The 27,911-nt window shown below is 36.3% G+C and overlaps 2 protein-coding genes across 56 annotated transcripts in view; one reads left to right on the top strand and one right to left on the bottom strand.

Annotated features, from left to right (window-relative positions):
* NEB (nebulin) overlaps positions 1–16,281 on the top strand; it is a 249,303-nt gene extending 233,022 nt beyond the window's left edge. For 31 of the 50 annotated variants that reach the window (XM_049887235.1, XM_049887234.1, XM_049887223.1 and 28 more), the window contains 15 exons: positions 486–578; positions 2,311–2,403; positions 3,357–3,449; positions 4,023–4,115; positions 4,688–4,780; positions 5,342–5,434; positions 7,264–7,356; positions 7,687–7,779; positions 8,271–8,363; positions 9,280–9,387; positions 9,494–9,677; positions 9,999–10,091; positions 11,163–11,315; positions 11,640–11,746; positions 15,500–16,281. In XM_049887235.1, the coding sequence (XP_049743192.1) occupies positions 486–578; positions 2,311–2,403; positions 3,357–3,449; positions 4,023–4,115; positions 4,688–4,780; positions 5,342–5,434; positions 7,264–7,356; positions 7,687–7,779; positions 8,271–8,363; positions 9,280–9,387; positions 9,494–9,677; positions 9,999–10,091; positions 11,163–11,315; positions 11,640–11,746; positions 15,500–15,673 (1,656 nt within the window). In that variant the 3' untranslated portion in view covers positions 15,674–16,281. The remainder of the gene's footprint in view (positions 1–485; positions 579–2,310; positions 2,404–3,356; positions 3,450–4,022; positions 4,116–4,687; positions 4,781–5,341; positions 5,435–7,263; positions 7,357–7,686; positions 7,780–8,270; positions 8,364–9,279; positions 9,388–9,493; positions 9,678–9,998; positions 10,092–11,162; positions 11,316–11,639; positions 11,747–15,499) is intronic. The other 19 variants (XM_049887199.1, XM_049887196.1, XM_049887203.1 and 16 more) reach the window with 17 other exon arrangements.
* A 1,527-nt stretch (positions 16,282–17,808) lies between these two features.
* Positions 17,809–27,911, bottom strand: part of RIF1 (replication timing regulatory factor 1) — a 60,653-nt gene continuing 50,550 nt past the window's right edge. For 5 of the 6 annotated variants that reach the window (XM_049887183.1, XM_049887182.1, XM_049887180.1 and 2 more), the window contains 3 exons: positions 27,720–27,873; positions 26,488–26,596; positions 24,772–25,518 (listed from right to left, as the gene is read on the bottom strand). In XM_049887183.1, coding sequence (XP_049743140.1) covers positions 25,304–25,518; positions 26,488–26,596; positions 27,720–27,873 — 478 coding nt within the window. In that variant the 3' untranslated portion in view covers positions 24,772–25,303. Of the gene's footprint in view, positions 24,227–24,771; positions 25,519–26,487; positions 26,597–27,719; positions 27,874–27,911 lie in introns of those variants that run through there. The other variant, XR_007517830.1, reaches the window with a different exon arrangement.

Genomic DNA, 27,911 nt, shown 5'->3' with positions numbered 1-27,911 from the left:
ATACGAATTTGCTGGCCTCAGCAATAGTTTTGTATACCATGCAAGATAAAAATGAGCTTCTCTTGGAGAATATTTTCAGGACCATTGAAAAGCTAATATTTATTTAGGTTTTAATCTTTATGAGTAACATTTATTTTGTACTCCAAAATGACTCTTTTTAAAATTTTGTTTCCCTAATTTAGTGTTACCAACATGATTAACTTGAACTTTATTTGATAAACACGGCCTAACCTTTCTGTCTTTGAGAGAAGTCAAACCACTCTTCCCTACAGGAGCAGCTGTGTATGTACGTCTGAATGCTGCGTAGGCATCCGTATAGCTAAATGCCCAAAGCTTGTCTATAGCTGCTCTATTTCTTTAAATTACTTAAGTCTATTTTACTTCAGCATAACGACAGAAAAAATACTTTCAGAGACTATTTTAAAAGTTAGGTCTAGCTGAAAGATGGGCCCAGGCTGATTTGATTGTTGATTTTGTACACACAGATATTGTACAAAGAGAACTTGAGCAAGGGGACCCCCTTACCTGTCACTCCTGAGATGGAGAGAGTCAAACGCAATCAAGAAAACTTTAGCTCGGTATTTGGGAGGCAGCTCCCTTTAACTCCATATTTAAAAAAAACATAATAACTTCTATAAAATAAAACTTCTTATTAGTCCTTTTAAAATAATCAACTTAACAAAATCCTTTTTTTTAAAGCTCACCACCAGAATCCTCCCGTGTTTAAGACCTTTTACTTACCATTTTGATCCTAACGCCCTATACTTTCTATAATAGTCCCTTAAAACGTTTAATTGGTTCCTTTCCTTCTCTTTTCACCTTTCATGTTTCTGCTGGGACTTTGGAAGTTAATTGATTTCAAAAAACAACCACTGACATTTTATTTAGTTCGAACTCTTTGTATGTGGTGTTTCTAGATTAGGTAGTGTTACAAGCTAAAGGACTTAAGGCCACATGTAGAAAGAGAGACTCTGCTTGGGAACAGGGTCACCTTGGCATGGATCCAGTCTGGATAAATTGCAGCACCAAGGAAGAAACCTGTTCAATATTGAAAACAAAACAATTTCACCTTGATACTCATTCTAAGCAAGTCATTTCACGAATAGAAATCTAGCCTTTTTGAATTTTTGAAACACATAAATTGGTGCATGAGTTTACATTTCATGTTATTGCCTCTTTTTATTAATGTTGTTGTTGAAAAACTCAGTAATACCAAAATAGTCTGGGAAAACTTCTATTTAAGGCTTTTAGCTTGATTGACGCCTGAGATGGATAATCAAATGTCAGCAGTAAAATTTAGCGGGATTTTTTTTGAGGGGGTTGAGGAGAAGGGATGATCCAGAATGGTTTTTAATAGTCAATTTAAATATTTTCTAAAAGTTAGAGATTCTTTCACATAATTAGATCAGTAACTTTCTTTGGTCCCATGGTCTTTCTGTTTTGCTTTCCTTTGTTTTTAATTACTATTTACTAACCATGTTTTGATTTTGTTAAATTTTCAATGTAAGTTAATATGTCTTTTGGAATGTTTTATTCACTGTTTTCCCTGTTGTTGTTGTTTTTTTAATTATTATTTCTCTTTTTGAAGAGCTTGCATTTCCAAAAATTACTTTCTCCTATTTTCTTCTGTATTAGAGTGATAGTATTATTGTTTGTACCTAGTTGAAGACTTTCATGATCATGGTGGTTCTGGACGATTTCTTTTTTTAAAGTGCCCATTTGCATTAACTTTTAAACAGGTTGCATTTAGGCAAAATTGTCCAGTTGGTGCATAGGGCCATTTTAGATACTGCGGGAAATAAACAGGGCTGCATATTAAAACCGACTTTTAGAACTGACCCTCCGTACAACTTGAATTTACTCAACAAAAACCAATTTTGCCATGTTGCATAGATTTAGCCTGGGGTTTTAAATATCTGTTATACTGTAAAACACTCTGCCTAGGAAAAATAAGTATTCGCCAATCTATTTAAAGAGCAATTTTTCTATTGCACACTAGGCATTTTGGTACTTTTATGAAATTATTTGTAAGTTTTTTTTCCTCAATTTCTGACACAGAAAATAAGCGTTTATATATGGGTTAGTGATAAAAGTTGAATACCAAATGCCCTGGCACTTCAGCTAAGGAAATAAGGAATTATTCTCAACCAGACCTATACCTGAAAAGAGAGGTTGACTTGGTAAACTGGTCTTTCCTGTCTGTAGGTCATCAAGTTCCCTACAAGGTAGAAGAAGGGGCAGTCTTGACTGCTGTTTTTTTTGTTGTTGTTGTTGTTTTTGTTTTTCTGCATGCTTTCTTGTGTCATACAGGTGTTGTATAAAGAAAACCTCGGGAAAGGGACCCCGATTCCCATCACTCCAGAGATGGAGAGAGTCAAACACAATCAAGAAAACTTTAGCTCGGTATTTAAAAGGAAAAAAAAAAAAAAACTTGAAAAAAAATTTTTAATAAGATGAATGACTAGAATTTTTAATCTAATCAACTTAACCAAGTAAAAAATTGACACAAGTCTTGTTTGCAACTTAATGCTGCCATTTCCAATATATCAGTTTCCCTATTTTGGTTAAACATAAATATAATCATTTAACTTAAAAAAAAGTTTAGTATATTTCAGCTCTTAAAAACGTAACATTCACGTGTATCCTGCTTTGGCAAACTTGACGTGAACGTAAAGCTTACAAAAATTTATTCTGCAAAGGTCAGACTGCTGGCCTCATTTCATTTCCTATACTAACTTTCTCTGTCTTTACTGGTATTTGTACACATATTCTGCAGTTTCTTTTTTTTTAACTTCCTGACATAGCTCTCCATTTGCCTCAAAAATAATTCTTCCCAATATGTTCACCCAAACTAAAAATCAAATACTTTCACTTCTTTTGAAAGTAAACAAAAGAAGATTTGTGTGTATATCTTCATATATACAGTGTTTATAAACCCCAAATATCCTTATGTAGTTGATTAATAGCATTTTGAATGCAAAAATAACTTCCTTGGTTTTGTTTCTCTCCTACTGTTTTTAAGCCCCAGCCCCACCCCCACCCGTACTCCTCCTAACTATAACTAAAAAAAAAAAAAAAATCCCGTTCACAGCGATCGTCTTTGCTCGGAGCTGCAGAGATTAGTTCAAACCATAACAAAACTTTCTTTTCATATTTCTTAGTTGTTGCTGTCTTTCCTGCATTCCCTTGCTTTTAAGGACGTCATGGGGCTCAGGCTGGTTGGGTTTTAAAGCTTTGGGTATTGCCCTTCCCCTAACTAACTCATTTCTTTTCCTCCCTCACCTCTCGCTCCCAACTGCTGCAAGAGAGGGAAAAGATTGATTGCTTCTTGTTCTGGATGCTTTCTTATCATACAGGTGCTCTACAAAGAAAACCTGGGGACAGGAATTCCAGTCCCCATCACTCCTGAGATGAAGAGAGTCAAACAGAATCAAGAAAACTTTAGCTCGGTATTTCAGAAAGAAAGGGAAAAAAAGATGTGGCTTAACCACATAATTAACCTGATTCTTAACATTTCTTCTTCCTCTTTTTTTTTTTTTTTTTGAACCCACTTCCCTTCCTTTGCTTTTAATATAACTCACTTAGCAAAAGGACACCCTTTCTCATTTCTATGATAGCACTGCAAATTTTAATTTTTATTTCAGTCCATTCTGATTTTTATTCCGTCTGATACTTTTAAACACTTTAAAAAATAACAAGTCTTCTTGTTTGCTTGGGTAACAGAAATCCAGTTCCTAACAATCTCAAATCCCCACGTAATTATGTAGGAGGCACCCTGCTCAGAGGTGAAAAAATAACTCAGCCTTTCCGCAGTAGCTGAGGTCCTTGCTGCCTATAGGTGTGAAGTTTCCCTCCCAATAATGGCTTCCATTAGAGTAGTATTTGGAGTCTTGTCACATATAACTCCTGGCTCCTTGGAATACTGTGCCATTTTGTAGCAAGGAAATTGAACTCACACTTAAACTTCACAACAAATGAAATGTTATTTACATTGTTTTTCTGGATGCTTTCTCATCACACAGGTGTTATACAAAGAAAACATGGGCAAGGGAACCCCTTTACCTGTCACTCCAGAGATGGAGAGAGTCAAACACAATCAAGAAAATATTAGCTCGGTACTTTGGCAAGAAAAGAAAAAAGGATGCCACTTAACCACATAATTAACTTGATTCTTAATATGACTTCTTTTATTTATTTATTTTTTGGAACCCACTTACCTTGCTTTGCTTTTAATATAACTCACTTAGGAAAAGGACACCCTTTCTCATTTATATGATAGCATCACGAATTCTAATTTTCATTTCAGTCCATTCTGATTTTTATTTCATCTGACACTTTTAAACACGTTAAAAAATAACAAGTCTTTTTGTTTGCTTGGGTAACAGAAAATCTCAGCCTCTAACAATCTCAAATCCCCACATGATTTTCTAGGAGGCACCCTGCTCAGAGATGAAAAAATAACATGGGTAACTCAGCCTTTCCGCAGTAGCTGAGGTCCTTGCTGCCTACAGGTGTGAAGTTTCCCTCCCAATAATGGCTTCCATTAGAGTAGCATGCGGAGTCTTGTCAGCATATAACTCCTGGCTCCTTGGAATACTGTGTAACAAGGAAGTTGAACTCATGCTTAAATTCATAACAAATGAAATGTTATTTACGTTGTTTTTCTGGATGCTTTCTCATTACACAGGTGTTATACAAAGAAAACATGGGCAAGGGAATCCCTTTACCTGTCACTCCGGAGATGGAGAGAGTCAAACACAATCAAGAAAATATTAGCTCGGTACTTTGGCAAGAAAGAGAAAAAAAGATGCCACTTAACCTCATAATTAACTTGATTCTTAATATGACTTCTTTTATTTTTTGGAACGCACTTCCCTTCCTTCGCTTTTAATATAGCTCACTTAGCAGAAGGACACCCTTTCTCATTTCTATGATGGCACTGCGAATTCTAATTTTTATTTCAGTCCATTCTGATTTTGTTTCATCTGATACTTTTAAATGCTTTTTAAAAAATAACAAGTCTTTGTTTGCTTGGGTAACGGAAAATCAATTTCTAACAATCTCAAAGCCCCACGTGATTGACTAGGAGGCACCCTGCTCAGAGATGAAAAAATAACATTGGTAACTCAGCCTTTCTGCAGTAGCTGAGGTCCTTGCTGCCTACAGGTGTGAAGTTTCCCTCCCAATAATGGCTTCCATTAGAGTAGTATGTGGAGTCTTGTCACATGTAACTCCTGGTTCCTTGGAATACTGTGTAACAAGGAAGTTGAACTCATGCTTAAATTCACAACAAATGAAATGTTATTTACATTGTTTTTCTGGATGCTTTCTCATCACACAGGTGTTATACAAAGAAAACATGGGCAAGGGAACCCCTTTACCTGTCACTCCAGAGATGGAGAGAGTCAAACACAATCAAGAAAATATTAGCTCGGTACTTTGGCAAGAAAAGAAAAAACTACTTCTTTAATGGATTTAAAATAATACATATTAATCCTACTTTTTAAACAACTTAAATTTTGTGGATTTCTTTACCAAGTTTACCCTTCTTTCCTATAGGGCTACTCCTAGCCTTAACCCCATAATAACAAGATTGCCTTAATCCATAATTTAAAGTTCTAATATCCTGAAGTAACAGATTTTCCTATAAAACATCCTTTTGCTCATCTCTCCCCAAACTTGCTCTCTACCCAAGGTCTCCTTGTTTTACGTACTTGTGAAATTTGGGGTGGGTGTAATGAGCTCTTTCAGCAACATTATAGCTGTGATTTCGTTGAGTCTTTACATCTATGACTTTAGGTTTTATTTCACCCTGACAGACTTGGACAAAGAGACCTTGGGAAAAATAACCCCTGATCTTTTCCTTCAAGGGTAATGATACAAATTAAGATCCAGTAGTAATTTTGGCAATTGATTGTCAATTTAAGAAGGAAAGTGTCAATAGAACTGTATTTTTGTTTTATCAATTTTAGGTTTGTTCTTAAAATTTATCATGATCTTTAAGTGTAAATTCTAGTAAATCAGGTCCTATAAGCCTGTGCTCTGTGATATTACCAACGTGTATAAAGGACTGGTTATTGGGGGACTGGGGCTTGTGTAAAGAGCCCTGGTGGCACAAGGGTTAAAGCACTCGGCTGCTAACTAAAAGGTCTGTGGTTTGCACCCCCAGGCAGTCCACAGGAGAGAGATGTGGCAGTCTGCTTCTGTGAAGATTACAGCCTTGGAAACCCTATGGGGCAGTTCTACTCTGTCCTATGGGGAAGGTATGAGTCAGAATCGGCTCAATGGCAATGAGTTTGATTTGGGGTTTAGGAGCTTGTGTGGGGACGACTTAAGCTTATGTAGTGAACAGCCTTGTGGCCCTCAACATTTACACAGTCTCAGGTTTCTGCGATACTGGACCGCAGTGCTGCTCAAACCTTAGCATGCATCGGAATCACCTGGAGGGTTTGTTAATCAGACTGCTGGCTCCTGTCCCCAGAGTTTCTCATTATGTAGGTCTGGCGTATCTATTAAGTTCTCAGGTGATACTGACTTTGCTGTCCAGAGACCACACCTGGAGAACCGCTACTTAGCAGAATTCTTCTTGAATGCTATTTCCCCGACGTCCAGTATTCCCAAGAATAATACCAAGGGGGGACATTGAGGTTGAGGACTTTCTTGATGTCCTACTGTGTTTCCTAATGGTGAACCATGATAGTGATAGAATAATTGCCCAAAACATATATTTTCCTTACTGACATGTCTGCTGTTGTACTAAACTAAAGCAAAAGGCAAAGCCTAGATGATAGCAAAGAAAAAGGGGTGGGAAAATCCACTGCCTTTTTTTGAGGGCTTACAAATGTACTGATAGGTCTAAGTACTGAAAAGAGGTCCAGTAACCATCTGCTATATTGGGAGCAGCCCCAATCTTTTCCCTAGTGTTTGTCAGCCCCATCCCTGTAACTTCTGTTTAGCTTTTCTGCCAGGTACTTATCATTCATTGACTAGCGATAAAATGACTGTGGTCTCTTACCCCTTTGGGGATCACTGTAGCCATCTCTTGCAGTCCTTAAGGATTTCAGGCATGGTCCTACCCTGGAAATGTGTGTCTTGCTGTAACTACATTCAGCCTTTTTTGGAAACATGCCCCTTTCCATCTAACCTTATTTCCCAAATGGTTTGGCACCCTGACCCTTATAAAAAGTTATCTGTCCCATGTAATCCTTTGGTGACTTTAATTCTTTTTTCTTTTTGGCTTTTTGGATCCAATGGATCCCATAGGTTTTGTACAAAGAAAATGTGGGGAAAGGCACCCCAACCCCTGTCACTCCAGAGATGCAGAGAGTCAAACGCAATCAAGAAAACATTAGCTCGGTATTGTCTTGAGAAACAAAACTGCTTTTAGTTTTGCAAAGTAACCCCTGCAGTTTGGCCTGCTCCTAACCCAGGTTAAAAACAAGATGCCAGTTACATTCGAATCTCCTCTAAATATCACGCTACACTTACCATTGCCATTAACTATTTTGAAGCTTTCTTCTTGAGAGCTGGTCTCACTAATAGTAATATTTTCCAAATAATTTAATTAAAATTTTTTTAATTTAATTTTTAATCACATATCGTCCCCTCCTCTCCCCCAATTACATCAATCTGATAACCTGACTATTGCCTCCCAGTGACTTTTGGATACAACTTTGCATCTCACAGGTGTTATACAAAGAGAATCTGGGGAAAGCAACCCCCACACACTTTACTCCCGAGATGGAAAGAGCCAAACGCAATCAAGAAAACTTTAGCTCGGTATCTGATCTGAGAGAAGAAAAAAAACTTAAACTTTTAACAAGCCTGGCAAAATGGTTATCCCACTAATTGATCTCACAGTTTTCCCAAAACTTTTGTGTATCTTTTAAAATCCTTCTTTGCTCACTTAAAAGGAAAACAAACAGAAAAACCCTCCTACCACCTCCAATTGACTTGACTGTTAACTACATTCAACCCCCTTTGAGAACATACCCTGTTTCATCTAACCTTATTTGCTAAATGGTTTAGCACCTTGAGCCTCGTAAAAAGTCATCTGTTCCATTTAATCCTTTAGTAACTTTAATTCTTTTCTCTTTTTTGGCTTTTTGGATCCAAATCTTTTGCTTTATACAATAACATTTTAATGGCTTTATTTCCTGAGGTATTTCTTATAGAGTGTGATATGATTGAGGCATAACACCAGCTAAATGATGGTTCTCAGAACGAGTGTTCACCTCTCTGATGTCTGGACACTCTCTTCACTTCCCTAGGTATTGTACAAAGAGAATTTGAGGAAAGCGACTTCGACACCTGTTACTCCAGAGATGGAGAGAGCTAAGCGCAACCAGGAAAACATTAGCTCGGTATTTGCTAGGCTTATGAAGAAGTAGTGCAACAACTTGGAAAATAACAATTTAACATCATAAAAACGTGCCCCTTCTTATTCAACTGAAAACACGCTAAAAAAATTTTTTTTTTTAAAGAGAGAAATGCAACATCTTGGAAAATAACATGTTAACACCATAAACTTGTGTACTTTCTTATTCAACTGAAAATTTACACTAAAATTAACATGACTGTGCTTTTAAAATCGAAATGGTCATACTAAGACATAACAAGTAATTGCCAGTGTTTTCTCTCCCCTTTTACTTTACTTTGAGGTGGTCTTACATAACCAACTATAACAAATTGACTTCTAACATCCTCAATCTTCTGCTCTCCCTTTTTTTTTAAGGTCCCCTGTGAAACAGGTAATATTCTGAAATTTATGCCTTCCTTGGCTTTGATATTTTGGGGCTTTAGTGTCTGTAGGACTTTAATTTCTGTATTATCATATTGGCTTATGAAATATGTATGGAAACTTAAAAAAAAAAAAAAGGTCAGTTGGTTTAAAGGATAGTTCTTTCAAATTCCCTTCAGTCTCACATTTAGTGCCAAACACCAAAGAATATGCTGTGTTGGTGCTACAATTTCCGGCAAATTCAAGAGGCTACTTTCTCCCTTTTCCTTTCAAAATTATACTGTGCCTTTTTTCTTTTGAAAATGAAAATTACATTTTCAAAGTCAAAGCCAAAGCAAGTCCTGTCTTTTCTGAAGCAAGCCCTACGGGTCCTCGCACTAAGCTGTTCCACTGTTAGTCCCGTGTCTGGCTGGGCCCTTTCAATTGTTTCATGCCTCCCTCACCACTTCCTTCCGTCTCCATCTGTTGGAAAGGTCTTGAGGTTTTAGAATTAGGCCAGCACCATGACCTGTACTCATTCATGATCTCTCTTCCATCAGGTACTATATTCTGACAGCTTCCGGAAACAAATTCAAGGCAAAGCTGCCTATGTCTTGGACACTCCAGAGATGAGGCGGGTGAGGGAGACCCAACGGCACATCTCAACCGTGAGTCAGGAATTCTTTAGAATTGGCTGGCTGGCTTGTTGGAACATATAAAAAGGGAAATGGTTACTCCATCATATTTTCATCAAGGGTATTCGTGAAATTTCAGGTGAAATATCATGAAGACTTTGAAAAACACAAGGGTTGCTTCACACCAGTGGTGACGGACCCTATCACTGAACGAGTAAAGAAGAACACTCAGGACTTCAGTGACATTAACTACCGAGGTATTCAGAGAAAAGTGGTAGAGATGGAACAAAAACGAAACGACCAGGACCAGGAGACTATTACAGGTAATTGAGCTCTACGGGGAAATCAACTTGAAGGCAAAGGTGATCAGGAGAACAAAAGTGACATTACCTACATCCAGTCAAAGGATAAAGGACCTCAGTCTGTGTTTTCATTAGAGTGAAAGAAAGCTTGTTATTCCACATTGTGCAGAGCTGACATTTTCTTTTACCTTTTGCTTTGTTGTCCTCTGAGGAACAGACATGAGCAGAACCTGAGTTAAATAAGTTTTATTCAATCCTTTTCTTGTATAAATTCATACCAGGGTTTCCAAGTTATTAGAAGAATCCAAGAGGACCTGTTCTGATTATTAGCTTCCCTTCCAGGTTTGCGCGTCTGGCGTACTAACCCTGGCTCAGTTTTTGACTATGATCCAGCAGAAGACAACATTCAATCTCGAAGCTTACACATGATTAATGGTATGTTATGCTGTGAAGCCTTATAGATATACACAAACACTGCCATTTAGCGGGCTAGAGTCAATAGCTTTGCCACTCTGAAATTCCTTTCTCCAGGGCTTTCCATTTTCTGAGTCACCCGTTCAAAACAAAAACATCTAGTTGACTAGAAGGCAAAACTGCATTTTCTAGACAAGTTCAAGTTAGAGAAATATTTTGTTTCATGCTCAGTGCACACCTCCTTCAGGGCCCATTATCATTTTTTTACCTTAAAAAAAAAAAAGGTCATAAATCTTTCTATTGGGCAAATAATAGAAAAACACATAGGCAAAGGGAAGAGAATGGATTTGATCTTTAGCACCTTTCTGAGCTGTCTTGGGTCAGGAAAAATTATTCATTCATGAATACAGCATGCAAACCTTTGTGTCTTTTGTTCATGTTAAAAAGTAGAATAACGCAGTCCTCAAAGGATTTATACTCTAGTCTAGTGAGGAAGAGAGATGAGTAAATCAGTGGTTACACCCTGACACGTGCACTTTCAAAGGTCTGCTCATGGTATTGAGGGAGCATGGAGAAAGAGCATCTAAATGAATTTGGAAGTTAGAGAAGACGCTCTGAAGAAGGTTAAGGTGGAGTTCGAATGTGAATATTACTATTTATTCATTTTGGTGAGGCAGGAATATGGGCGGGGTAGAAGGAGTAGCAGTTAGGGATGGACTCTTGGATTTGAACCCTGGCTATACTGAGGATCCAAACCAACTCAACGGCAACGGGTGTACTGAGGATGATAACCATACATAATAAGAACTGTGAGGATTTAATCCATGGAAATCCACTTAAAAGTATGCTTAGCAAACAGAGAATTCAGTTAATGTTAAGCATTACCAACCAACAGCTGCCATCCAGTCAATTCTAACTCTTGCCAACCTCATATGTTTCAAGGTAAACTGTGCTCCATAGGGTTTCAATGACTGATTGTTTGGAAATAAGTCACCAGGCCTTTCTTCCACCATATGTGGGTGAACTGAAAGCTTTGATCTTTCCCTCTGTAATTTTTGTGTTTTCTCCCTCTTCCAATTACATCTGTCCCAGTGCAAGCCCAGCGTAGGAACCGGGAGCAGTCACGATCTGCCAGCGCGCTGAGCATTAGTGGGGGCGAGGAGAAGTCTGAGCATTCTGAAGCTGCCGACCACCGTCTCTCCACCTACAGCGACGGGGGCATCTTCTTGAATGCAACTTCAACAGGTACAAGGATGGCACCGACTTTAATAAACATGGGCAGCCTCACTGACGCTTACTATAAAGGGCCTTTTGGAATTAAAAAAAAAAAAAAATTTAGGTCCTCTCTTCTAATGAGAAGACTAGAATTGTAGCGGGGCACATGAAGTTAGATGTTTCATTTTCGTTAACTTTATCAGCTGCTTGCTTCTTGAAAATCATTCTTTTTAAGCTGTGGAAAAAGACAACACTGCTCAGCTGCTAAACACATTTTCGACTCCATGGCAACGGTTTGGTTTTTTTGGTTTAGGCACGTTTTGTCTTTATGAACTATTTTCTCTTTCCTTTCAGCTTACAAACAGGTGAAAACAACAGAGCTCCCACAACAACGATCATCTTCAGTTGCTACCCAGCAGACCACAGTATCTTCTATCCCATCTCATCCATCTACTGCTGGAGTAAGTAGATAATAAATGGCTTACTCAAACCAGTCTTATTTTTTGATATGCGCAGTAATGACTATAAAAACCTGCTGCCCTCGGGTCTATTCGGACTCATAGCAATCCTATAGGGCAGAGTAGAACTGCCCCCATAGAGTTTCCAAGAAGCGCCTGGCGGATTCGAATTGCTGACCTTTTGTTTAGCAGCCGTAGCACTTAACCACTATACCACCAGGGTTTCCATAATGACTATAGGTAGAGGTATTCCAGTCTTTGTTAAAGTTTTTTAGCCAAGCCTTTTTGATATAATAAAAATATATGTAATTTTAATACTCTTTTTTTACACATCTCAGTTTTGTTTTTTTGGTTTCATATGAACAGTAATACTAAAAAACCTTCTCTACACCAAACCCAAATTAATTTTAAAAATATCATTCAATGATTTTAAAAAAAAACAAACCTAGACCAAAGCATCACTATGGGCTCATTGGTCCCACCCACTATCTTAAACTAAAACATTTGCCACTTGGAATAGTTCTTCAAGAATGTCTGTATGTATGTACATGTGCACACATATATACATGCAATATCTTAGATCTCCCCATTAATATAATTGAAGAGACAAGTCAAATTATGTTTAAAATTCACCAGGCTACTTTAACATTCATAGTTTAAAACCCCTAGTCCCATTCATAATATATATATAAAAAAATACTTTAAGGATGAAATAAACAATATTTGTATGAAGAAAACTATATTAGAGGACATCAAAGAAGATCTAGATAAGTGTTGATAGCCATTATATTTCAGAAAAAGGATAATTATAAAGTTGTCTTTCTCCTGAAATACATCAATAAATTCAAGGCAATTCCAATCAAAATTCTAATAGTGACATCCAAGCAGCCAGCAAACAATACGAAAAGATGTTCATGATCATTAGTCATTAAAAAAAAAAATTAGAGAGCTGCAAATCAAGACTACAATGAGATAAATCTTACTGGAGCTAAAATGGCACTGATAAAAATAAACAAATAACAACAAATGTTGGCAAGGATGTGGGAGGTTGGAAACCTCATCCATTGCTGGTGGGACTGTAAAATAATACAACCACTATGGAAAAGAGGATGGTGTTTTTCTCAAGAAACTATAAGTGTAACTACCTTATGATCCAGCAATCGTACTCCTAGGGATAGACCCCAGAGACCTAAAAATGATGACATGAACAGACATATGCACACCAATGTTCATAGCAGCTTTATTCACAATAGCAAATAAATGGAAACAACAGAAGTGGCCACCAACGGATGAATGGATAAGCAAATTGTGGTACATACACACAATGGAATACTATGCAACCATAAAGAACAATGATGAGTATGTGAAACACATTACAACACAGATGGACCTGGAGGGCATAATGCTAAGTGAAATAAGTCAAGCATGTAAGGACAAATACTGTATGATCCATCTTTTATAAGAAGACTAGATAAATATGGAGTGACCAATGTTCATGGATGGTTACCAGAGAGAGGAGGGGAGTACGCTTTAGACTGAAGACACTTGCTATTTTTGGTGTTGGGAAAAGCACCACTGGATGTGGATGTAGTGAGCACGGCACAACCAAAGTAAAAACAAGTGTTTGAGCACATGAGTATAGGCAAATTGGTATACAGGTAGGTACAGATGTGTACATAAGTGAGAACAGATAGAATTATCTATTAAAAAAAACAAACCTATCGCCATCAAGTCGATTCCAACTCATAGCAACCCTATAAGATAGAGTAGAACTGCCCCCATAGAGCTTCCACGGAGCGCCTGGTGGATTTGAACTGCTGAACTCTTGGTTAGCAGCCGTAGTGCTTAACCACCATGTCACCAGGGTTTCCCTATAGGTATGTGTAAATAAAAATATGTGGGTACAGGCCCATATGTTCTTTGAAGACACAAATACAGATACTCCTTAAACATAACCAAACACCTTGCAAGATTAATTTTCTGAGTTTGAAGGCTTAGGACCATAGTCTCATGGGACAACTCAGTCAATTGGCATAAGAGTTCTCAAAAATCATGATTGGCATCCTAGTAAAGTGAGTACAATCTGGGGTCTTAAAAGTTTGTGAGCAGCCATCTAAGACGCAACTATGGGTCTCTACTCATCAGGAGCGAAATAAGGCAACCAAAAACTCAGAGAAGAAACAAGTCTACGTGAGCTATAAGCTCATCTACCTGAGTAAAGATTTACAGCCTTGAAAACTCTACGGGGCAGTTCTACTCTGTCCTATAGGGTTGCTATGAGTGGGAAATGACTTGATGGCACACAACTATATATGTATATATGGCTTTATTAATATAAATTAACATAGTATTAAGTTCACCATTTAAAGTATACAATGGTTTTTAGTTTATTTAGAGTTGTTCAACCATAATCATAATCTAATTTTAGAACACTACCCTAAAACAAAACAAAACATACAACCTTGAACCCATCATCAGTTACTCTCCATCCCATTCTCATGCCCCCAGCTAGGAAACCACTAATATATCTTTCCCTATAGATTTGCCAATTCAGGACATTTTATATAAATGGCATCACACAATATATGGTCTTTTGTGACTGGCTTTTCTTTTACTTAATGTTTTGAGGTTCCTCCATGTTGTAATATGCATTAATACTTTATTACCAAATAATACTCCTCTTTTGAATATGACACATTTGTTTATCCATCCATCAGTTAATGGACATTTGAGTTGTTTCCAGTTTTTTGAATAAAGCTGCTATGAACATTCATTCAAAGTTTTTTGTGTGGACGTATGTTTTCATTACTCTAAGTATATACCTAGGAGTGGAATTACTGGGTCATATGGTAAACTCTGGAAATCTTGGTGGAGTAGTGGTTAAGTGCTACAGCTGCTAACCAAGAGGTCGGCAGTTCAAATCTGCCACACGCTCCTTGGAAACTCTATGGGGCAGTTCTTCTCTGTCCTCCTATAGGGTTGCTAGGAGTCGGACTTGATGGCAGTGGATTTTTTTTTTTTTTTTATAGTAAACTCTAAGGAGCTCTGGTGGCAGTTTTTAAGTGATTGCTTGGCTGCTAATTGAAAGGTCATCAGTTCAAACCCACCAGCTGCTCCGTGGGAGGATGTGACTGCTACTTCCACAAAGATTACAGCCTTGGAAGCCTATGGGGCAGTTCTACCCTGTCCTATATGGTTGCTATGAGTTGGAATTGACTTCAATGGCAATGGGTATGGTAAACTCTAACATCTGAAGAACTGCCAGACTGTTTTCCAAAGTGGCAGCACCATTTTACATTCCTACCAGTTTGAGGTTTCCAATTTTTCCACATCTTCTCCAGCACCAGTTATTTTTTTTAAAGTCATTCTGGTGTTTTTGAAGTGGTAACTCCTTGTGGTTTTGATTTGCATTTCTTGATGGCTAATGACATTCGGCATCTTTTCCTGTGCTTATCAGCTATTTGTGTGTCTTCTTTGGAGAAGTTATCTATTCAGATTGCCCATTTTTAAATTGGGCTTTCAACTACTGATTTGTAAGAGTCGTTTATATATTCTTGATACAAGTTGCTGATCAGATATATGATTTGTAAATATTTTCTTCCACTCTGCGGGCTTTTTACTTTCTTAATGGTTGCACATACTCTTTTTTACAAGTTAATTTTGCAGAGGAAGTTCTAAGGGATCTTATGATTAGATGTTTGGGTTAATTGTTGCAAACCAAGTATATGTTTCCTTTTCTTTCATTCCCACAAACAGAAAATCTTCCGTGCCATGTATGACTATATGGCTGCTGATGCAGATGAGGTGTCCTTCAAAGATGGCGACGCTATTGTAAATGTTCAAGCTATCGATGAAGGTTGGATGTATGGCACTGTGCAGAGGACAGGCAGAACAGGCATGCTTCCAGCCAACTATGTTGAAGCTATTTAGGTGCTTCAAAGCATCCATCACTCTTATCAGCCAGACTCACAAATCCTGTGGTGAACAATTGTTTAGACTCTCCACTACTACCCAAGTTCTCAAGCTGCCTAATGGTTTTTCTGTCAGTATGATTTATGATGGTTCCAACCTTGTTTCTATGTGAACCCCAATGATTCTCCAGTAAAACAAACATTAACATCACTAACTTTTCCAATTATTGAACTAGATTTACTTTCCTCATTATTTTCTGGACTTGCACATAAAATTTAGAGGCAACATTAAATCTCTAAGTTCTTTATTTTAAAAACTGCCATTATTAAATTTCCTTTTGGGTTTTAAAGTAAATTTCAGAATAGACATTTTGAGCTTCTGCAATGTTATATTACGGTTCCATCAACCCAGAGTTGTTCTTCATGATGAAAATGTTTAACATTATTTCTTTCTAGAACGAGGATTCTGAACATGCTGAACACATTAAAGTGGCAAGTGTCACCTTTTCCTTGCTTACCTAATGCTGATGCTTTTATTTCTAATCCAGTTCTGAAGTTATAAAGCTGATATTTAATGTAAACTGGTGATAAGTTGGTAACTAATAAAATCTGTAATTCTGCAATCAACTCCACTGCTGGAATGTGCATTATTTATTTTTAATGGTTTTAAAATCTACAAAAATTTTCAAATAAAGCAAACTTTTTTTTAAAAAAGTAGTTAAAGATGCACACAAGTATACCTTCTCAAAACCTTATCTATACTGCTCCATAAGCTTTCCTTATGGCTCAGATTATAACATTTTTAGAAACAGCTGTGGGATCCCAGGCTGACCTCAGGCATCGTTCCCACCTGTATCCAGCGGACTGGCAGCATGTGGCAGAGCATTAGCATCTCAAAGCCGGGAGTGCCAACCAATAGTGGCTTAATGGAAGACTACCATTCCTAAAAAGCAAAAGATCTTTCCATATAAGTTTGGAGCTATAGTAACACTGCTGCCCTCATTTCTTAGTCTGAGACTCGCAGAGTGTGACTGCCTTAAGAATGCATGCTTGAAAATGCTTAGTGAGTACACCTACTGTATGCTAGGCCTTGTGGTAGATGTTGGGGTCCAAGTGATGATGAATGGAGCTTACAGTCCCAAAAAATGTCAGGCCATGTCTACACATGCTAATGGTGGGACAGAGAGCCATTCTCTCACTCCCAAGTCTTTAATCTTGGCTTAAACTGGACTAAAATTTTAGGTGAAGCTAGACAAGAATCCCATTGTGCAATATACATTTTTTTTTCTCCAAACATTAGAAACACTCAAAAGTATATGCTGTTTTAGTTACAATGGATTGATCGGTTTTTTTAAATTCAACTTTTAGGTCTGTAAAAGCACACTTTGGAGTTGCTATTGCAAAGACAGATGCAACTTTAATGCTCTGCCTGATTTTTTTTTTAAGTTTGGAAAATTCTAAACACATACAAAAATAGAATCCTCCTGTACCCACCATCTAGTCTCAAAAACATAAACCCAGTTGAATCTCATTTCCCTCTACTCCACCAATGCCCTTCTTCCATTATCTTAAAGTGTATCCTATTAAATCTCATTTTAGTAGGCATCCTTATAAGGACTCTTACAATCATGACCACCATGCTAACAAATTGACAGTAGTCAATATCTAGTGTTCAACTTTTCCTGTTCATCTCACTTTTTCCATGTAAATTCCCTTCCCAGCTCTCCCCATGTGCCACTGTTGAAAGCACAATGCCTCCAGGGAAATCCTTTGTGTCTACCACCACACAGACTCACAGGACTACAGGGATCCAGAGGACCTTAGCGACCAGATAATCATTCCATCTTCAAAAGGTTCATAAAAACGACGTCTGTGGGTCACATCTGAGTTCAGTTCTCATGGCACTATCCTATGCTATACTCTTGTGAAATCCATCTTTCAATATTACTGTTTACCTTTATTTTTTCAAACTTAGAACTATAGATTTAGAAATCCACGGAACCCATAAAACCATAAACGAAGCAAAGAACCTTATGGTTGAAAAGCAGGCCATAAGAATATGGATGGTCCACATTTGTGGAAGGATACAATATTCAATTATGCTGTTTGGTTATTCATTTCAGGTCTCACTTAAAAAAAAAAAACAAGTAACAGAATTGTTGACATTTCATAGCTTTATTTCAGATAAAAGTGCATTTTCTAAAAAAAGTTTCATTATCCAGTTTCAATTTGCAAGTGGTAACAGTTCTCAGTAATTCATGAAAGTTTTACTGTGGATCAGACATAAATTCTTTGTCCCTCAACCCAATCATAACTAACTAGAAAATACTAACTTCATTAGTGTAGGTCTACCACTTCAAACTTTGTATGAAACATTACACAATCAAAGCAAACTGCATACCATTTACTAGTGAAGTTAATTAAGGACTGAATAGGTAATTCTGCGAAGTTCCAACTTTAATCATTTGAAAGACTTATCAAATATAAATATTTTGTGAATGTAAAACTAAGCTCTCTTAGAGTTTAACAAATTTGGGGGACAAAAATATTACAGGGTTAATAAATGACTGATTTGCTTTCTATCAGTCTTTTTCCAACTGCATACTGGTCACGTCTTTCCACAGGAGGTAGTGTTAAGATAGGTTGAAAGCAATTGATAACTCACCAACACAGAAAGCAAACACTCCATACCCCAAATGATCTATCTCACAGGTGTGATTTCATGTTCACATGCCATGTGAGCTATCTCTGGAGCACAAGGTGCCTTTTCTTCAGATCATCAAGGTCCCTTAAAAGCCATGGCAAACACATAACTATCATTTGAGACTTAAATAAGGGAAAAAAACGTGTACTAGAAGACTAGTATCTCCTAGTATACGTGTATTTGAGCAACGGTAACAGACATGAATGGAATTAGGGGAACTGTTTTATAAACTAAAATCTAAACAGTGATAATATAATGAAGGAATGTTATCAAGATCCCCATTCCACCAGCTGACTACATGCCATATATAAACAAAGCTATTCTCTGTAACACGGGTTGGCAAACTTTATGTAAAGGGCCAGATTTTAAGTATTTTAGACTTTGCCAGCGACACAGTCAGAACTACTCAACTTTGCCTTGTAGTGCAAAAGCAACTATAGACAATGTGCAAATAGGTGTGACTGTTTCAATAAAGCTTTAATTACAGAAACTGTAATTTCAATTTCATGTATTTTCATGTGCCAGAAAATATTATTCCTTTGATTTTTTTCAACCATTAAAAAAATGTAAGTCATTTTTGACTCACGGGCTGTAGTTTGCCAACCTGTTCTATAAAAATTTACTAGTTAAGGCTACTGTCCTTCAGTTTTTATACTCAAAAGTGATTCTACTCTCAATTCCATTTTCCTTTATGAAAACCCATTCTATAAAAATATTCTTCAGACACATTAGTTATGTATCAAAATAGCTATTACATTATAGTCTATATTCAGTTCCATGATACTTATTCTGTAAGTTAACTCTCTAGTTTATGTGCAGTTTATCCATTTAAGAAACACAAATTGCCTTTTGTTAGAAATTATTAATGTACTGTTTTTAGGGGCAGGGTATTGAATTAATAACACATATTTGTAATAATAACTGAAGATATTTGAGCATCAATTATGGCACTGTATTATGTATAGAGAAGCTTTTGGGGACCACTGGTTGCCAGTTATTTTCAAAGTATATAGACTGTCCCTATACTAAATGGTCTAATTGCTCTATTAATATTTTGGTCCAATCTGTCTTTCCCTTTGACTTCATCACTTCTCAGTGCATCAAACCCTATCAATATACACCTTTGCTAGCTAATAAGTTTAGTTTCATCCAGAATTATAGATTGGTATACTGTGGCCTAAAGGTAGTATTTCCTCTATTTAAGAGTATAAAAGCTTGTGTAGGTTCTTTTCTTCCATGTGACATCAACCATTGAAAATACTGTCTTCAATTTTATAGTTTCAGGTAAGGGGAGGGGTTATCTTTTATTCTAATGGTACTTTCCAGGAAAGTTAAGCATTTACCACTTGGCATCTCATGTCTGGTTTTACTTGTTCTTTTGAGAGGAAAGGTGTGGAGCCCTGGCGGTACAGTAGTTAAGAGCTCAGCTGCTAACCAGAAAGTAGGTAGTTCTGCTCTGTCCTATGGGGTCACTGTGAGTCGGAATTGACTCAATGACAATGAGTTTTTAAGATGAAAAGTCTTGGTATATAAAGGAAAAAATGGTTAGGAAGACCATATTGTAAAATTTAATATTGCAAGAACTGAGTAAACCCTCATTTTGTTAGACTAGTATTCTATTATCTTTAGATGGTCAAACCCAAATGACTCAGATTAAAAAAAAAAGAAAAAAAAAACCTGGCACATAGTAATAGATGTATCATTATTTGGGCTATGAGAAACCACAAAGCCCAATTTGTTGTACAGATACAGCAATAGATTTTGATAAACCAATTAAAAAAACAAACATTTAACTTCTGGCTACATTTTCTTAAGTGCTTTGGATGAGGGCACTTCTTATACAAACAAGGTTATTAAATATGTGAGGGAAATCTAATTGACACCTCAATAGGATGCAAGAAAAACTAATTTTCAGAGAGTCAAGTTATTCAACTCTCTCAAACTCCATTTACAATGAAAACTGAAATTTTCAACAATGTAACAGTATATGAAGTCATCACAGGAGTCTTTAGTAAAATGATGGGGATTATCTGTCAGACACGACTTACTTATTATTATGCCACTGCTAACTCTACTGCCAAACTCAGTTAAGGGTAGTATTTGCTTTTAATGTTTCTTAATAAAATAATGAAGTCCCATAACAGAAGGCAACACTCAGAGACTAAATCTCTAAAATTTGAAAACTTAAATTGACATTAACAACAAAAAAGCCCTGCAATGCATAATTCCAAAATACTCATGGGAAAATAGACTCCGTCTAATTTGCTTAACTAGTTTCTTCATAACATGAAATACTTAATTCCAAGAAGACTTATTTAAAAAAAAACTATCTTTTAAAAACGTTTCCAAAGGGGCCAAATTTGACACTTAACAACATAAAGAATTCTCAACTTTAATCTGAAGACTTTAAGACCAGTCTGCATGCCTAATTCATACACTTGAAACAGTTATAAAATAGGCTAGCTTTTACCTTTTGCGACAGTAATTTTAAGAACTTATATCTGCCTGGGTTATCAAAACCTAATTAACAGCTTGAAACCTTTAGGCCTAGCTATACTGCTAGTCTTCAAACATCAGAAACTGTATCACCTGGTGGCTTGTTAGAACTGCAGGTCCTATCCCAGACTGACTGAATCAGAACCTACATTTTACAAGCCCATCCAAGTGTGAGAAGCACTGTTGTAAGTCAAAACTTCACTTTAATCACAACTACCACACACTCCACCAGGCTGAGTGCAGCATAACTAGATGGTCCCTGGCTACCACCACTGACTCTCCTGACAGGGATCACAACAGAGAGTCCTGGATAGAGCTGGGACATCCTTATAGCTCAGTAATGAAGTCACTCCTGAGGTTCACCCTTCAGCCAAAGATTAGACAGGCCCATAAAGCAAAACAAAACAAAATGGGCACAGAAGCCTAGGGGCAAGGACAAGAAGGCGGGGGGGATAGGAAAGCTGGTAATGAGGAATCCATGGTCGAGAAGCGGAGAGTGTTGACATGTCGTGGGGATGGCAAACAATGTCACAAAACATACGTGTATTGTTTAATGAGAAACTTGTTTGCTCTGTAAACCTTCATATAAAAAACTCATTGCCGTCAAGTCAATTCCGACTCATAGCGACCCTCTACGACAGCACAAAACTGTCCCAAAGGGTTTCCAAGGAGCACCTCGTGCATTCGAACTGCGGACCTTTTGGTTAGCAGCCACAGCTCTTAACCACTACACCACCAGGGTTTCCCTTCATCTAAAGTACCATGAAAAAAAGAAAATAAAGAGGAAGACCCACGATGGGGGTGGGGGGACTTCACTCACTTCACTCTCATGTTTGTATACAAAGTACGAGATTTTTCCAATGGCTTAGGGAAAAATGGACATGGGATGTGGTAGGGCATAAACACAGCCAAGTCTCAGCCTAACAATGCCAACATTTGCTATTTTGGGGACATCCTAGATTGGCTGGCAAATTTACCCCCCCTGAAAATCAATTACGAAGAGTATGAGATAAAAAAAAACCTAGGCCTTTCTCACTGACTTACAAAGTCAAAGTTGGAAGAAACAACTTTAAGGGAAAATATAATCCCTTTAAGTCATTTATACTTTCTCGTAAGTTTCAATTAAGCCAGTTTTTAACCAGCACTTATTTTTAATTATTCTCATTCTTTTACCTTAAAAAATACATATATGCTCTACTTGTTTATTTCACACACTCCTACTTTTCCCCCTAATTTTGTTTCTTACCCTGTCACTTTTATTTTAGGCATGATATAGTTCAAGGTTCTTGACGTTTTTATGATTCCTAAATATGCAACAGAATCCCTGACTACTTTCAAGCTGTACAGAGAAGTCCAAGCTGTCCACGGGCAACTACAGGAACTACCATGCTTTTCAAGTTCAGATTTGAATTCTATTTAAATATATTATCTGGCAGCATTATTACTTAACCTGATTCCTCATGTACCATCTGGAATTCAAATTTTCATCATTCAATGATGGCTTTCAAACTTGTTCAAATGGAAGAATATCTTTAATAAGGGGGCTCACTGAAATATTAAAAGTTAAAATCCACTATGAAATATAAAACAGATTTCACAGAAGTGAAAAATTATACTGTACTCATTCATGCATTCCACTGGACTTTTTGGAAACACATATTTTAAAAATCACATTTGAGTAGTCTCATGTATATCTGCCATCTTTCTTATTACCTGCTAGAAAAGATTTTAAAAAACTGATTCCCTTTTGATGGCATAACACCACCACCTTGGAGACAGTCAAGGAATATTAATGCCTTTTTCTATTTAAAGCATTGAGAAATTTAAGGCAAGAATTTTAAAAATAAGATATCTCACACAGGCACTCTTAAGACCACAGCAACGATGAAAATTTAGCAAGCTGGTTCTCTTGTATAATATTTTTAAATACAGTCATACCTCAATATCTGCAGGGGACTGGTTCCAGGACCCCCGTGGATACCAAAATCCATATTCTCTAGTCCCTTATATAAAATGGTGCAGTATTTGCATACAACCTACACACATCCTCCCATATACTTTAAATCACCTCTAGATTACTTATAATACCTAATACAATGTGAACACTATGTGAATAGTTGTTATACTGTATTGTTTAGGGAATAATGACAAGAAAAAAAAGTCTGTACACGTTCAGTACAGACGCAACCACCGTAGGCCTAACTACACAGTACAGACCAGATGCGAGGCAAACAACGCTCAAACGAGAGCCAGGGGGACTGAGGATCTGTGAGATGGCGGGAGGCTACAGCAGGGGATGCCTACACAGGACTTTTTTTTCCTTCAAATGTTTTCTATCTGCAGTTGGGATGTAGAACCCGCAGATACCGAGGGCTGACTGTACAACCCTGCTGAATCACAGTGTTATTGAATACCTGTTCATGTATCAAATTCAGTGATCTAAGTGGTAATCATTTTGATTACATTTTTGCTATTCTGTTCAGCTCCCAAGAAACTCACCCCACTGGCAAACAATTTTAGTTCACACACTAATACATGTAGTCAGGAAACCACCTAATTTTGACTTGTTATCATGGCACTCTGTCCTCCCCCACAAACACACACATCCATAACCCTTCTCATTCACTTCTGTTCACTAAAAACTCACCTGCCTCTTTACTGTCAAATATAATTTGGGGAAAAAACTATGAACAACGTACACCACAATTGTAAATCTGCTAAAAAAATTCGTATCTCATTAGTCATTTCTTCAAGTTACAATGGTCCCAGAATTTCTTTTTAAAACCATCCTCTCCTTGGTGTATGAATATCATACTCAGACCCCAAAATATTTGTTAACTGTCATGCATTCATGATTATGAAAAAAGACAAGGGCTTTTGTAGTGGCTGGACAGCAGTTCCTTCTGAATAAAAGAGGGCTAATTATATAAAGGATTTATCTTGTAACTTTGGTTTGGCATCACTGGTACTGTAATCCAACCAAAGAAGGTGACCTGCTAAAGACTGTGTGCTTTTTGAATAGGTTCAGAATTAACTATAAAACTGAGATCACTCACTCACTCTATTCAGAGAACAAAAGAAATATTCTCACTGTTAAAAAGACAAAACAAATATGGGCAGTCAGGCACTAATACTAGTCGGTAAAATTTACAAATGTTTTAATTACATACATCTTACTTTTTAAAAGGAAGTTAAACATACATGTAGAAAAGAACAGTTTCAAATTTCTTCCAAGAAATTGCTTTTAGGTGTAGGTCAAAAGAGTGGGCAAACTCTAGACTTCTTGTAGTCCAAGGTGCAATGAAAATATTCCATTAACTTGCCATTAAGAAGAAATGTAACGAGGCACTCTCTAGTGGTGGCTGATACCCTCTTCAAAAAAACAAAACAAAACAAAAACTAGGGGTGTTAATAACCAAGTTGTCATGTAACATTTTCTTATGTCTGTAATTTTACTCATTCTGGTTACTTTAGATGATAAACTCACGTTTTAACTAAGACAGGTTTTAGCTAAGAGTATTACCTAAATACCAAACTATTTGTTTTATATGGAAATAGAGTCCTACAAACATCTGCAGCAAGCCCATGAAGCCCCTATGCTGTTCAAAATGTTACCTCAGTACTTAGTATATACAAAATGTTTCTATTAAACAAAATCAAGATATTCACAAGAAGCTGTGGGAAAATTCATGCAATTAAAGAAGGCTGAAATTTATAAATTAAAACATTGTAGTCTATACATAATGTACAGTCATGCATTTTAAAATGAATACTATGTCTCACAGGAGTAAATTTTCACAGGCAAATGGTGCTGCACAAATATTTGCTAATGCAAATGAATGAAATCTTAGTAAATTCTGCATTAGTATTTTAACTCCAAACATTAAGACTTTTGGCATGTTTCTTGAACGTTGTGCAAATACAGTTAAGAGCTGTGGAAAACAGTCCAACCCTTACATCTCATCTGAAGTGTTTTACCAAGAACAATTTTCTTAAGCTTCAGGCACAACAACTACGAATAGAAAAATGAATTCTGAACACCTTTTATAAGTTTGGCAAAAAATTCAAACAAAAATTTTACTTACTTAAAATAAGGTATTTTACAATAAATGTTTCATCAGAATATGTGTGAGTTTAAGAAAGTCTGAAATGAAACATATGCTTTTGTTCCTAGTTTTTGTTTTCACATCTCAGTAATATATTTAAATTTCTTGAAAAACTATGCATAGCAGCCAAGAAAATATCTTATATGGAGAAAAAAGTGATCTTGTATTAACAAACTTACAAAATTGAACTTACATAATAAGTCATTGGCCTCAGGGTTTGAAACGTTACCGACTTTGCAAACATTCAGTTTCTTCTCTCTCTAACTGTGCTACATTTCAGAGCTTGTTTTATCAATCAAAAAAACTCATGATGTTAAAAGAACTTCAATTTTCCCTTAGAATACTAAGTAGAATCTTCATGGACTGGTGACTTCCAACGTGACTGTAGATTTCTTATTATAGAGTTTGCCATACTACCAAGTTTCTCATGCATTTCAAATAGTTGGCTTCCTGAATAATTATGGAGATCTTCTGAATTCAGTTGTAGAGCAAGTGCACTTATCTGGGCCACAAGATTTTTAGACACTGGAGTTTCTAAAGCAACAGGATCAACCAAATCTAAAAGAAAAAAGGACAATCAAATCTATATCAACAGATAAAGATTAAATTGTATATACTTCCTTTGAAATTTTATTTTAAACTAAAGCAAATAATTACAGTATTTTTGAGATTACTTTTTCCATTTATGAATTTATTCTAAGCACTATGAAAAAAGCACTCCTATACTATAAAATATTATATATGAAAAATTAATATAAGTTCCTAAAGTTTCAAATTTAGACAGGAGGCTAAAGTACCTTTGTGCTCAAGAAACAGGGGACAAAAAACTCTAGCATAGCTCACTCTGTGCCATTAAAGAAATGACCAAACTACTACTTTTTCTTTCTAAATTGTGCTTATTTTGTTGTTGTTGAGACTACACACAGCAAAACATAACACCAACTCAACAGTTCCTACACATACAATTTAGTGACACTGATGACATTTTTCCATTTGTTCCAACCGTTCTCACCCTCCTTTTGAGTTGTTCCTCCCTCATTAACATAAACCCACTTTTTCCCCTACCGCATTCCTATCTTATTTTTCCAGTTGCTGTTGTCAATTTGATCCTATATAGTTCTTAGAGCATAATGCTCAAGTCTGACCTTATTTTGTTAAGCTAAATTACTCTTTGGTTTTAAGAAGACTTCAGTGGATATTTCTGGTTTAAGGTTTACAGGTTATCTCAGGGCAATAATTTCAGGATTTCATCCACCCTCCATGGCTCTAGAATAAACTTTTTTTTAATTAACAGCATAAATGGAACGCAGCGTATAGTTTACATTCTTACTTGAGACTGTGATGAAGTAGAAGTTGACAAAGTAGAGACAAACAACTAGACACACGTGAGGTCAAATTTTACACACTTGAATAATGCTTGAATTAATAAGCCATGCTTCAAGTTAAATTAAAATTAACATCAAAAGCACAGTAACAAACTATCTCTTCAGATAAGTCAGCTGATCTAAATATAATTATCCCCCATACCTGAGGCAAGTTTTTCTTCATCAGAAGAGGGAGATTTATTTTCTATTCCATTTAAAGTTTTTTCTGAAATATCAAAAACCGGAATGTCTTCTAGTCCACGAGACTTCACCTTGATTGTATATACAGGCCAGTAAAAATTAAAAAAGACAAGGTTAAAGTTAAAAATACGACTAACAGTACTAACACTGGAAAAGATTTTAGCATAATATATTCCACAACCCATCACAGGATAATTTCTTAGCTAATATACTTAAACTACATTATACTTACGAAACAAAAAATAGCATTAAAAAGTATTTTCTCAAAGAGATGATTAGAAATTTTCAGTATTTCCTAGTGGATTTCTCTGAAAACACAGACATGGAAGCCAAGAAAAATTACGTTCAGGAACTTGAGAAAGGAAAATTCAGGCAGACCACTCTCACAGATCTTCTCAGGGCTCATGGACCACTGACTGAGAAAACACTTCAGAAACTAAACTCCTGGTCCATGAGACTGAAAATTACCAAAAAAAAAAAAAAAAAAAATTTTTTTTTTTTTTTTTTGAGTAACTGGTTAACAAATATTGTTAAAAGATCACACAATTAAAATACAAAATTTAGGGTTTTCAATAACGCAGCAGAGGTCTTTCAGGAGTTGGCATTTTCTAGTTTGAGAAATTCTAACATAGAACACTGATTTTTGTTCTTAACATACGCTATTTTTCATTTATTTACAAATTTTCATACTGTCAATGGATACAGAGTCTTTGAATGGGTTTCAGGAGAGTTTGTGAATCCTTACGAAATTATATACAAATTTTCTGTATGTATTTTTATAGGGAAGAACCTAGGCTTTCATCAGTATTTTGAAAAATATCCATGATCCAAAACATTTACATGCAAAAAACTGGTAGGAAGACCAATAAGAAAAATAAGTCACAAAGGTGCTAGACATTAAAATCGAAATACGGTGACCTACAAATTTGTAAGATTTTTGTAAATTAAAGACAGAAGGTAGAAGAGAATTTAAAGAATAAAGACAATTTAAAGATTTACCTGAAGTGCTAAAAACAGGACCAAATAAAACGAACAAATTTCTTTGTGGAATTATAAAGTGACCTTTAAAAAAAGTTACGTTTGACTGGGAGAAGAAAAGGGACTATAAAAATGCAAGACATTTAAATATAAACTTTTGTAACTGTTCTATTTATTTATAAAACTGTAATTAATATCTTTGCCGATAATTTTTACCTGTTGCTCATGATATATTCTGAGAGCCTTTTTTACATTGGACACCTTTGGAGAACGGATAGGAAGAGTTTTTATTTCAGTTGCTGTAAGAGTACTCAAATCACCAATTGTTTTTATATTTTTGGCTCTAATGAGTTGTCCCAGACCTCTTGCCCTTAAATAGAGAATGAGAGAAAAAGGAAAAGTGTTATT

The sequence above is a fragment of the Elephas maximus genome, chromosome 6, assembly GCF_024166365.1.
Source record: "Elephas maximus indicus isolate mEleMax1 chromosome 6, mEleMax1 primary haplotype, whole genome shotgun sequence".
In the NCBI taxonomy this organism is placed as follows: domain Eukaryota; kingdom Metazoa; phylum Chordata; class Mammalia; order Proboscidea; family Elephantidae; genus Elephas; species Elephas maximus.
The sequence above is the reverse complement of the archived record's forward strand: the minus strand, read 5'-3'. Positions and strand labels throughout refer to the sequence as shown.